The sequence below is a fragment of the Bombus bifarius genome, unplaced genomic scaffold, assembly GCF_011952205.1.
Source record: "Bombus bifarius isolate JDL3187 unplaced genomic scaffold, Bbif_JDL3187 scf7180000007991, whole genome shotgun sequence".
NCBI classification, from domain to species: Eukaryota; Metazoa; Arthropoda; class Insecta; order Hymenoptera; family Apidae; genus Bombus; species Bombus bifarius.
Genome location: NW_022884372.1, coordinates 143969 through 157697, shown reverse-complemented (window position 1 = coordinate 157697; position 13729 = coordinate 143969). Strand labels below are relative to the sequence as shown.

The 13729-nt window shown below is 31.4% G+C and overlaps 1 protein-coding gene across 1 annotated transcript; it reads left to right on the top strand.

Annotated features, from left to right (window-relative positions):
• The first annotated feature begins 970 nt into the window (after window positions 1-970).
• On the top strand, window positions 971-12015 carry LOC117205513 (alpha-tocopherol transfer protein-like). The gene is made up of 5 exons (XM_033443977.1): window positions 971-1145; window positions 8581-8719; window positions 9198-9357; window positions 10167-10636; window positions 11301-12015. Exons 2-5 carry the CDS (start codon window positions 8581-8583, stop codon window positions 11450-11452), a joined length of 921 nt encoding a protein of 306 aa, XP_033299868.1. The 5' UTR covers window positions 971-1145; the 3' UTR covers window positions 11453-12015.
• Window positions 12016-13729: the final 1714 nt, after the last annotated feature.

The following is a 13729-nucleotide window of genomic DNA, read 5'->3' as shown; positions in this document are numbered from 1 at the left end:
AGGGGTAACAAGAAATGTTTATAAAAAAAGAGGTAAATTTTATAAAAAAAAGGGAGGACTGATTGAATGTATAAAAGAGTATTTGTTATTGAAGAAAAGAATTAATGCACTTTTAATACATTGACGAGAAAACTAAAAATTTCAAAGTGAACAAAGGGAAACTGAAGACGAAGACTATAAATTATTTAAGATAAAAATATTCAGTTTCATGTCAATGGAATTACGCTTTCTCACGCTGTGAGTGACTTAAAATTGCTTGTGCTTTCAGGAGGATTAATTTGGTTTCCAATATTTAGTTAACAAAATAAATTTGCTTTACACCGAACGAATCCACGGCGTTTGCATTAATTCAGGAGAATTTATCTAGGTAATTGCACCGGAACTCCGTTTATTCGAACGAAATTTTAAATAACGTCGGATTAACTGACCTCGTGCCAATTAAATACCTTTAGTTTAGAATAAAAGTTAAAATAAAAAATTATAGTTCGTGGGAATAAATTTCTATGATATTAAGAACGAATAAATTCCTACTATATCAATGCGTAACATAAAAATTAAATAACAGAAGAAATCGTTTATCCATTATTTTAATTTACACACAAAAGGATTGATTAAGTTACAACACAAAAGAAATTAACCCGCTTCTCTATTGAGAAAGTAACAATTTGCACGTTCATGGCTTTAGCCTAGGAGAAACGATGTGTCACAATCTAATATTATTTCTTCTCCAACAAACAGAATCTTATTGAATTTTCATAACGAACGAAAGAAGAGGATTTTTAAATCTGATACACTAAATACCAAAAATTGGAGGATAATTGAAAGTATTTTTCTATTTCCCTAACAGTATATCCATCTTGCAGGACATCCAAGTATCGATTGTGGTCGGCTTTTCTTCGTTCTGTGTGACTCGTGGAGAGAAAAGCGAGAGTGGGGCATCACACGATATAAAGGAGAACCGGTCCAAGAGGTAATCGTTCCCACTCCATCGACCGTTCTCCATCTCTTCGGTTCGCCACACGAGTATCGTGCATTTCTCTTTCCGTGACCGGCCGTACTTGGTTATCACCGTTGTCGTCGATTGTTCTTCACGATTCCATCGTACCGTTGTTTTCAGGATCGACGTTTCGTCGCTATTAGACAAGGTAAGGGTGCAAAGCCTATTACGAACCTCCATTTTTTGAAACCAACTGAGGCCAATTGACCTCTCGGGAGCCAAACTGATTAATACGCTTTATTTATACTTTAGACGATAAAGGTATAGAACTTGTATCAAAGAAATTAAAGCGTAGAAAATAGGAAAAAATGTATAATGCAATGAGAAACACAAGCTCTTTTATTCGTGTATTTTATAAGAAATCATTTAAATTTCTAACAATGTATACTGTTGCAAATTTACAAAATTCCTATGAGAAATTACGAATTGGTCGTTTCCAGTACTCTAACGGTTCCAGCGTTAATGTCGCTTTTGCGAATTTTTTGATTTCACCGATCAGAAACGTAGCTGTCATTCGACTTCTCGAGAAAAAAATATGTATAACCAATTGTTAATTGTTGAAGATAAATCATATAAATGTGAATTTTAGAGACTAACGCTTGTAATATCTTCACTTTTTACTTTATGTAGTTTATCAGTATGGCTTCTCAGTAGCACATTGAACGTTATGGAGCACGTTAACATTTTTTAATAATCTTTTACGACGCGAAGATATGGGATTTGAATGAGTAGTTCTGCATCTGAGTTATGGCTATGGTTTATTGACCTTTCTAAGATTTTCTCTGACATCTAACGATCATTGAGATTATTAGCTGATTTTGAAATTAATGTTAAAGATATTTTGTAAATGACGAATGAAAGATGAGAGTTCTATCAGTGTTTATCGCGTAAAGAGCAGTTTAAAAATACAGTCGATTGAAAGTGAAAGTGATTCTCGTTTCTTATCCTCGAGGTTCTGCTTTTCCCTACTTAAAGTGGTAGTTTCGACAGCGTCGATGAGTTGTTATATCCTCAGAGAGTGAATATAGTGAGCATACTGAGGACTTTACGAGTTACATTAATTAAATTAACTAAATTAAGGACGAAAGAATTGGGATCGTTTTCTGCGATATCAAAGGTAATTAAGATTCGCGGATTAAAAAATAAATAGTAGAAAAGTTTATCAATTGAGAAATAGATTCATCTATTAAGATTCGAATTAAATTCAATTAAAATTCTAAATTAAAATCACAAATGCGTTTCGAGCGCTTTATGTAAATTTTTATGTAAATTTATATTTAATTTAATATTTAAATTAATATTTATGTAAATTATGTATGTAAATTTTTCAATTTAAAAAGTATTTCTATCTAAAAATATGTTCATACCAAAATTTTTAATATTTAGGATATCCTTAGATTCTACAACAATAACAAAATTTGTACCAATGAAAAAGTGGTTTGACGTTTAACGATATAGTGGAGCGTAGGTGCCTTGAGTATACTTTGAACGTAAGTCGAGTGTAATATGAACCAAAAGCTATGGAAGTTAAAACGTAATTCGAAAGTTTCGAAACACTAGTCTAGAGATTTAAAAGCTGCACGAATCGAAAAGCAATTTCAGTTTCCTATCGCAAAATCGTTCCACGAGAAAGCAAGCGTAGTTTCTCTGCGAAAGTGAGGTTTACATTTTCAGTAGTTTTGCGATTATCGCGATTCCCGCTTACGTAGCACAGAACTTCCACGTTTCGAAATCACGTTTTAAGCTTTCCCTTTGACTTCGTACACCGTCGCATCGTTTGACTCAAACAAAATTCATCGCACCATAATGGTTCTTCGTTACGAATCTAACTCATATTAGCATCTCAAACAATCGACATGTTACCGTTTTTAATTCCCAAACAATCAGATGTGTAACCAGATTACACAAGCATTTGCATGTAAAGGTCGTTTAGAGTAAATGTCAGTGAAAAAAAGACAGGTATTTGTGTGAATCTCGATCCAATGTCGAAGACGTACGTTTCTATGTCCAGTCGATCATCTTCCTGTCCCTGCTTTCCGTTTATTCCGATCATTATCGTCTTATGATTAGATCATATGTGAAGCCGTAATTGTTTCGCTTGATTATTTATGCACCGACAAGAAGAAGAAGAAAATTAAAGAGAGAAAAATTCTCATCGTCGTTTAGTAACATTCAATTTTTCCACAGATGAAATAGTCATATGGATGAATCGAAGACTTTCGATATTTACATCCAAAAGTTTCCATTTCTATTTCTCAAGCAATATTGCTTATAGAAATATTTCAATTTTATTAGAAGCGATCTTACTGACTTTCAATAACTTTCTTCTTCCTTTCTGGATATACTCTGTGTTTTCGACTATTCCAATATTGATCTCCAATTTTTAAATTTCAAACTTTCATTTCTTCTTTCCAAGCAACCGTAGTCCGCGACGTTGTCTAAACATCTATTCGAAAATTTCTGATGATTTGAAGCTTTCATTCCTTTAAGCAAATACCTAGATCCTTGCATTTTTCATTGGAAGACTTCAACTGTTAACATTTTTTTTAACAAACCAAACTTTCATAAGAATTATAAAATTCAACCGAGTCGCTAATATGTTATTGCACCAGTATGTCTCCTATGACAAAAATTGTTTGCATTTGTAATATTCCACGAAGCAAGGATCAAAAGGAAGCAGGAGGTCGACTCGGTAAATCTCAGTAGAATATGATTAGTACGTTCTATACTTTTCGCCACGTTCACGAGTCGCCTTTCCAACCATCGTTACCCAATTTCAGGTTTTATCAAGGACAGTCTTTGGTAACATGTTATATAGCTTTTGTACTGCACAACAATGCCTCTTTAAATGAAAAATCCTTGTTTTTCTATAATGCCACTAGATCATCCAGTTAGTCCGATCCTATTCTGATGACCATGTAAATCACCGTGAATTTGGCTTTCAGAGTTTCACCCTTTTTATTCATAGTAGTTGTAGCCTTTCTAATGGGATATTAGCAAACTAATTTAAATTACTGGTTGATTTGGAAAAGGTTGGTTTGTTAAAAGAAATTTTGGAGGTACTTTTTATTAAAATTTTTTAGTTTATTTTTTATAAAGGTAGAATTATAATATATTATTTTTAGATCAGAATTAGAATAAACGTAAACGTTATATAAATATCCTGACACTTTTGTTCACTTGCGCTAACGGTATTTGAATATAACCAATGTGTACAAATTAGAAATAGCACTATCTCTTCATGAAACCAACAAAGTTCAAATTTAAATTATCTGTTAAAAGATAATAATAATACATATATTTAACTATTATTATATATTACTACGTATATTGTTACGTATTACTATACGTACACGTACTATTATGTATCTTTATTATTTAAAAGTCACCGCTTATATTAGTGTCAGAAATTTTCCTATCGATTTAAGAAAAATTTCACAATCTGACTTGTGATTAAAAAATCGAAGGGTTTGAAGTTTGATTAATGTTCGATTTAGAGATGTGATAATATTTCGTGATAAACGTAAATGTTTGTTGTATTTTCACTTGATTACATAAAGAATAAATAACGTTTGTATATAAATGGTTGGTTTGTATGCATTTGAAAATTGCTTCCATGGAATGAATAATTCATCCTCGGGACATGTGTTCATGCTGATTTGCACAGATGTCATTTTACATTGTGTTTGTATACAATACAAGGTGACGATAAATTAAATGCCTTCATGGTTCTTCGTAGCGTATTTCGTAAATATAGAAGAGAATGTTTATATTGCAAATAAGAATTTGGAGTCTATTTTCTTCGATATCAAATATGAAAATGTTCAAAATCTTTGGTACAAATTTAAATCATTAATATAAATTAGGAAAGAAAGCCTAAATTTAAAATAAATCTTTAGCGAAAATGTAATATAAATTCCTTACACGTTTCGTATACGTAATTTCTGCAAACGTAAATTTCAAGCAGACGTTTTAACGCGAGTATACCTCGAATAAATTTCCTAGAATAAAATTTATTAAGCCGAATTTGTTAAAAATGCACCGTTTTGAAAAGGAAAAAGTAAATGGATTACAAACGATAAAATTCGTAAACATTGCGATTCACATTCCACGGACAGAAATTTTATACAGTTAATCTTTATGGTAGGAAATTTTTCGTAATATGTGTTTACGATTACAATTATAATAAACATCTTATAATTTCTATTCTAGTAAAAGTGAAAGACTTTACATAGATAAACTTCATGAAATAAATTTCCTAGAATCACGGTTTCGAAACACAGCTATTTCATTTTTATGTAATTCCCCTTTCTTAACGCACACATATTTCGTAAATGTACGTCGAAAGTGTGCTCTCGTTAAGAAAAAGTATATACATACCTATTTATCCGTTTATTAAACGGTTGTATGAGTCATACTGAAATACTTCCATTGGCATATGAATCAAACGTGGAATTCTTGTACGGAAACACTATTATTGATAATTTATCAAGAATCATCCATCATATCGACAGTGATGCGCGTAGAGAATAAATATCTAGTTATTGCCAAATAAAATTACGATACATACGTTTTATGCTGTTGCATAAATATTAAACGACGTATTTTATAACTTATACTATCCGTCAGTTATTATTTCTTTTTTCTTGTAATTTTATTCTTCTGTCATTTACTTAAATAAATTTCGTTCTAAAAATTCTATTTAATATTTCCTAAGCAAATGCATTAGTATGATAAATTCAAAAATGTATCAAACAATTCTTTAAAACTTATTATCATGCAATAGAAAATTATACAGTTATCAGTTTAGAAATAAATAAGAAGCACAGAACGTGCGATTTTTCATATTAGTCTTTGTTTTAAAGGTACACCATGATACAAGAATTGACTAGTCCACGAATTCTTATTTAAACATTTACCTGTATAGAAAGTAGGTAAAAAAGTTCCAAGTTAAACATTTAAACGAGTGGATTGTTTGCTATTTATTTATTTATTTATTTTATTTCTCCATTGTAGATTCTAGGATATCGTTAGCATATCGTTAGGATATCGTTTTCATAGTATCATTGAACGTGTGACATTGTATCAATGTAACGTGACGAATAAATTGACTTAAAAGGATTTTTATTCCTGTCACTGTTCAATGCTTTATTTGCGAGTAAAAATAGCTTTTAACAGTGATTCATTGATACATAAGCAAAGACGTTTTTATTTCTGCAACGTTTTTGTCAGTTGATTCATTTCCTTATCATTTTATATTATTTAATTGAACAATAGAAGCAATCGACTTTTAATATATCATGTTTTTAAATGAAAACTTAAATTCTTTAAATTAAATTTGATAAAATAAAATTTCGGTGACTTTATTCACAATGCCCTATTTCAAAGAGATGTAACAAAAACAAATTGAAAATATATTTATGGATAAATAGCATTGAGAGTCACAGGCACGTATTTTTTCTTCTTATTTTACAGTAATAGTTATATTTTAATTTGATATTTCTATAACATATTTACACGAATATCTTATTATTATATTTTATTTTTTCGCTTCATGATCTTACAAAAAGAACTTGAATTATTACTTAATTAATTTCACTGATTTCTAATCACTTTCCATAATCTAAGATATGTCCTTAAGATACATTCTACTGATAATTTTGATTATATAATCGATATTCGAGTTATAATTATCAAAACAACTAAACCCGTGGTCAACTATCTTAATAGAAACATTTACATGTATCGTGCAACGTTACTTAATATCCTTTTTTCTTTACAGTTATTCGTTTACGAGTGTTCTGAAACATTCACGTTTCTTAGAATCATTTACACCAGTCATCTGTATACATAAATTTTCATAATTTATTCAAATTTATTTCTCTTTTCTATTCTTAGATTAGTACGATATTTACATTACATAGATTTTGATGAAAATAATATTCTACTTCACGGAACCTAAATACGTAGTCACATGATCATAGGAACGAACAGATTAAATAAAATAATAATTAATTAATTTGTGTAATTAATTTTAAAATAACCCACGACAATATTAAATTTCCTAATAATCTATTATAATTTGAAAAATAAACAAGAATATGTTGCCTAATTAATATTCAAAATTCACCATTAAATAACATAGTTCTTGATTAACTATCAAATTAGAAATAAATATTCACAATGAAATAGCATAATACGTTGCTCTATCTACCTACAAAGTAATACGGCGAACAAATTCATATTCATAACACGCTGCGCAAAGATCACGCGTGACTTCAATTTGAAATTAATCCAGAGTAAGTTGATGAAAGAGGACGAAGAAGAAGCAGAAGAACAAATAGCGAGTGCTGTCGATCATTTTTCTTTTTCTCAGAAGAAATAGTGAAACACGCGGATTGCTTTCGGTCAACCGTGACGAGGTAGAGAAAGTTTAGCGTTAGGCAAGCCGCTTCTGGTCAACATTAATTTCTCGCATAAGAACGATGTGTAATGTCGAGTATTTGCGTAATTCGTTATAGCGTGCATTGCCTGTTGCACGTGCAACAGTACCACGGGAAGAATATCACGTTTATTATATATACGTATGCCATCCGAACGATGATTTCCTTCTCGTTTCAACTATTTTACCAAACATGATATTTATATGATGACTTTACAATATGTATGAGATCATACGGTGTCTCGATGAAGAGTTAAACGACAGAATGTTTCAGGTTCTCAGAATTTCTGTTGGACCAATTATGCTCACTAGAATAAGTTGTAGGGTTCGGTTGATTGATTATTAAAGAATTTTATCCCTTCGTGTTTCCTTCATTTTTATTTCGTTACATTATTTTCGTCGTTGATTATTCGTTGAATGTTAAAATATCGAGACCGTACAGGAAACATATGCATTTTCCAATTAATTACGCAAGTGGTCATTTCGCATGCAAGACTACAGTGGATGTCACAATTAGCATACTTAAAGTTGTCATACGATGTCACATCTAGTTACCTGTCATGGATTAACTTCCTTGGTAAAAATGTAGGAAAGATCGATTATTTCGCCACTGCAGGGCGATTACGCTTCAACAAACTCGCGTATAAGAAATTATAGAAACAAGGAGTAGCAGAAACTATGTCGTTTTCCGATATCGGAGTGGATTTTCTCGCATTAGAAACTCATTCGTTATACCTAATTACTTGTCATTGTGGTTTTATTCAAGATCATCGTTTTATATCGTTTCTAACAGTTATTCAAACGTCCTTTTTATTTTATTTATTTCCATATTCATATATTTATATTTATCTTCTAAAATTTTTTATAATCTTCTTTCTTGTTTAATACGATCGCAATGGAATTGATGGATATTTCAATTTTATGTATTGGTACGTGATTCTACAAATTTGACAAAGCCTGGATATTATTTATTCGAACGTATGAAAGATGACTGAAATAATTTTTCACGGTCTGCAAAAAATGGAATTAATATTATGGTCTTTCTTCTTGTAAAGGAAATAAGATTGTAGATTCTAGAAACATAGATTTTCACAATTACTTTAGATTAGTTTGTACTACTTTAACCAAAATTGATTTTCAGATGTTGCTGATTCAACCGACGGAGGAGATGTCGAAGCAGATTCGCGTGGAGCTGAACGAAAATGTCGCGACACGTGACAAAGACGTCGAAGTCATCAAAGAATGGCTGAGCAAACAACCGCACTTACCTGAGTTCGATGGTAATCGCGTTCGAACGATACTTTTCGTTAATGTGATGGATTGACATATCCTTAGATTTGTGCTCAGTTCGATATTTAATACAGACGTATTTAATAGAAAGAGCTAAGTAGTAGAAAGAAAAACGGAAGATATAATTGAGAAACCATAAAAAATTAAAAAGAAAGGAAGTAACATTCCTACTTGTTTTTGATTTTAATTATCAAGTATGTAATGTAAAGAGAAAAGATAAATATCGACTGAACGATACGAAGCAAGCGAATTAAAAGAGAAATAAAATATAGAGTTCAAAACGTAACATAAATGTAAAATAATTAATTACGATGATTATGTGGATTTTTGTTAAAGTAGTTAATAATTTATACGTAATTATTATGACATATATATTTTTACTATGCTGAATAAACATTCGATATGGTAAACATAGATCACGATTATTCAATGATTGATCGCTTAGAAGACATCTTTTTTTCGTTTCAGACGATTACAGGCTAATGACGTTTCTTCGTGGCTCCAAGTTTTCCTTGGAAAAGTGCAAGAAAAAGCTGGACATGTATTTTACAATGAGAACCGCGATCCCGGAGTTCTTCACTAACCGAGACATCACCAGACCGGAATTGAGAGATATTACTAAAATTATGTAAGCTTTTTTTCTATTGCTACGAGCTATTGAGAAACATTGTTGTAACTTTTTTCCATAATTATATGATATTCATAATTTCCTGCATAATCGTATATATATTGTATATTTATTTATTTATTTTGTTCATTTGGTTAAAGTTTATTCTATATTACGTGTGATATTCGAAAAACTGAGAAGATCTGAGAAGGTCTGTGACTATGTAGCAACGTTATTGTGTCCTTGAAATAGAAAATTTTCTAATTCGGCGAGCACGGGTAATTTCCATGACACCATTAACACGCACCGTGAGCCAAATAAGAAACTTTCCGCGGGCAAATTTACATGGTATAACGAGAAAAGTTCTGATTCGTTTTAATAAACCCCGACTGTTCGTTGCTAAGCTCGATTTTCGTAGCAAAGAATTAAACGGGAAGAGGACGTTGTTCTTCCAGTATTCGAGTGCACGTTCGTAGAAAATAAGAGAAATTAATTATTTTAGTCCAGTTATTCTCCTTTCGCTCTTCTATTTTTCACAAATGTCGAAAATGCCTGATATTAAACAAGCATGTACGAAGAAGATGAAGAAAGTTAACTATTTTAGTTTAATTATTCGTTCGATTGTATTCATTCTATAATCAGATAATCAAAAATAATAACAACGATAAATTGAAAAACCGAGTTCTTCGAATAATGCTCTTTCGCCAGTTTAATTTTCTTTTACCCATATTGCATCGATGATTTATGAATGTGTATAATCAGATCTATAAACTCCATAGCTGCGATAATTTGAAATAAATATATATTTCAAGTAACTATTACCTTTCCAGTCAGGTGCCTCCATTGGCGGGTTTGACGGAAAACGGACGACGAGTAATAATTATGCGAGGAATCGACAAGGACTTACCAACTCCAAACGTAGCCGAAGTGATGAAACTGGTTCTGATGATCGGCGATGTGCGTCTGAAAGAAGAATTAGTTGGTGTGGCTGGAGATGTATATGTACTGGATGCTAGTGTCGCGACGCCAGCCCACTTCGCAAAATTCACACCAGCTATCGTGAAAAAGTTCCTGGTCTGTGTTCAAGAAGCCTACCCGGTGAAGTTAAAGGAGGTGCATGTGGTGAATGTTAGCCCGCTGGTCGACACTATCGTCAATTTCGTGAAGCCATTCATTAAGGAGAAAATTCGCAATAGAATCTTCATGCACAGCGACATGAAGACTTTGTACGATTATATTCCCAGGGAGATACTACCAACCGAATACGGCGGCGATGCTGGACCAGTTCAAGCAATTCATGGTACGATGATAATTATCTTTCTCAGAGTATGGCAACTGAGAGCCTCGTAATTAGATTACGGATATTTATGCATTTATAATTGAAAATTGCACAAATGAAACGGAGGTTGAAAATAGAATACGCGTATATAATTAGTAAAATGAAAATAGAACGTACATGATACGCAAAAATATACAAAATATCCAAAGTATTGTATTTATTGTAACATTTTATGGATCGAGTAAGTTTCTGCGTAATTTCTATCATTTTAATTAATTACGTAAAGACATAGGAATTCGCATATGTATCCGCAATCTACTCGTAACGAAAGCAACCTTTTCAAATTTGTCTACTTATCGAATAATGACGCAACCCGATCAGAGGCTCGTGGTGGTGGAATCGATATTACGAGAAATGATCTAAATATTTCATATGATTGCTCAAACTGGAAAGGTCAAATAAAAAAAGTCCATATATTTTACTAAAAATGTAATACCACTTTACCTGGATTATTCTGCATTTCTCTATTATCTCATGTACAATACAGGAACACCTGTTGCAACGTTGCAACAAAAACACGTCTGTGAACGTGTCAGATAATAAATCGTACCGTCGAATATATCATTAAATTTATTTTACCGATCTCCAGTGATCAAGCAAAAGTCATCGTTTGTTCGTTTTTTAGAAACCTGGGTGAAGAAATTAGAAGAATACGGTCCTTGGTTCGCGGAGCAGGAGTCAGTGAAAGCAAACGAGGCGCTTCGGCCAGGAAAACCAAAGACTCACGATGATTTGTTCGGTTTGGATGGATCATTCCGACAACTGGTGATCGATTAAACCAACAACTCATCCAGTTGTCGACCCATGACAACTTCACCAACTACCACCCCGGTGCTAATACGAAGAAAATGAGTTCGAAGAAAGGGAAGAGACAATATGTGCATCCACGTCATGACGTTCATCAACAAGAAACATCATGTTACTAATATGTATATTTTCGATATACAGTTTTCAATTATTTGTCTATGCATGTGTATATCGAATCTCCTAAAAGATTTTCCTGACTAGAAATTGATTCATCAGATGTTTGATAGATTTTGATGGATACACCGTCGTTCTATTCTTGCACAAATTCGACGGTGAAAAATTATTAATAGGAATTGATTGATCTAATTGAGAGCTGAGTATTAGTTATAGTAGAATAGATGTGGTTCTTTGCAGTTGAATAAGTTCTATTTAATAGAATTTTTGTTTATATCGATCTCGTACATAATGGAGATATACATAGAGTTATCGAGCAGGTTGTAAAGCTTTAAAGTAATGTTGATGATGCTTACATTGCATATTTTTCTATATCTTTTTTCATGTGATGAATAAAACATTATTTTATTAGATACAAATGTTTCAATAGTCCTTAATTGCAGTAACTTTTTCAAGTATATCGACTATATCATAGATTTATTATTTATGAGAAAATATATCTTTTTTAGAAATAATCAGAGAATTATTTATCATTGTATTTAGAAAATTGAAAAGAAGTACATATAAATAGATTAACAGATGTGTCTGAAATTTGCAAAATTTCTTATACATTTGGAACAAAACAGATTTAATGTTTCATCGATCATCAGTGATGCAAAGGGGAAAGCGATGCTGCAATTATCTTAATAGTAAGAATAGAATAATCAGACGGAGGAAAGTAAACATTAATTGAAAAGTTAAACAAATCTTGGAGTATATCCATGCTTTCACCTTTTCCTTCATATCTTCTTGATTCTTTTTTGAATTTAAGATTATCAAATCAATAATTATTTATGAATATAATAACTACTTAAGATTTAGAAAATCTAACTTCGTTTCACTACAGGAAAAGCGACATAAGATAAATAATATTTATTTTATTCGAACAAAAATTAAAATTTAAATAAAACGCTAGTGAAACGTGTAAAGTTTACACGTATTTATTTTTATCTGGTAATTAATATCAACTCACAAAATGTAGATGATTTTTCTTCCGAGAAATTACGAAAAAGACATCCTGTAAGTATAACATTAAAATAGGCGTAGAGTTTCGTTTCAAACGCAGCATAATTGTACAGGTGATTATCCGTACGCAGATAATTCGTTTATTACATTGTAATTGCCGCGTCGAAAGTAGGTTAGACTGCATACGTAGAGCATAGTACTTTCGATTTTTGAAAGTACCTTTTTTTCAACACTATACCATGTCCCACATTGTGGAAAATAGGCTCGGTTCATGTGCAATGTACGATAATGTGTATACCTTTAAAAACTAATGGACGTGAGGAAATATCTCTCTCACAATTACCCCATAATTTTATAACGAAAGGAATGCTATTATAGTATACATACATATTGTTTTTATATAAAATATAAACGTGCGCATAAGGTTTCAATTGTGGAGTTAACGTAGAAACAGCGTTTATATACTTTTTTTTTTATGTTTCAACGTACGCGAAGCATAGCGTAAAAGATATGAAAAAGGACTTCTTCCTTTTATCTTCCTTTTTCAAAGTTTACTCTAGTGAATATTCGAAAGAATTTATTTTAAATATCTGAAACGAGTAAAAAATTAATTTTCCACCGTTCTTCTAACCATTTAGCTTTCGGTTAAATTGAAAATTTCTTTCTGTTCACTTTTACACGTTAGCATCAATATTTGTTAGTAACGTAAATACTCAAATATAAGAAGTCGCAATTCAGTATGCTCATAAAATATAATTGTATAAATATTATTACAAAACATTTCGTTTAATTGACAAACAATATGTATGTATATGAACCTATCATGCAATATGTGATTTCCAGTAAGAATGTAGTATACATATAGAGTACGTAATTTATACTTTTGTACGACTTTATTAAATATTATTTGTAGCAATATCCTGTAAAATAGTTAAGGACGAGATTGAGTATATACAGATTAATATCTTACCTTCATTTTGCTTTATACATAGATTTATGGTTTGTATGAATTAGTCGCCTATGTAAATTAGTAATTTCGATTAATTAATACTCGTGTTTCGTTGAAATTATTAGAATTATTCATACCTTGGAATTATTTAATCATGATTGTATAGCGGGTTTACACTA

Excerpts from the sequence above, each read along its gene's own strand:
- LOC117205513 (XM_033443977.1), top strand. The coding sequence starts at position 8,581 with ATGTTGCTGATTCAACCGACGGAGGAGATGTCGAAGCAGATTCGCGTG. Across the intron at positions 9,358-10,166 it reads AGAGATATTACTAAAATTAT|TCAGGTGCCTCCATTGGCGG; the intron begins GTAAGCTTTTTT and ends TTACCTTTCCAG. Across the intron at positions 10,637-11,300 it reads ACCAGTTCAAGCAATTCATG|AAACCTGGGTGAAGAAATTA; the intron begins GTACGATGATAA and ends TTCGTTTTTTAG.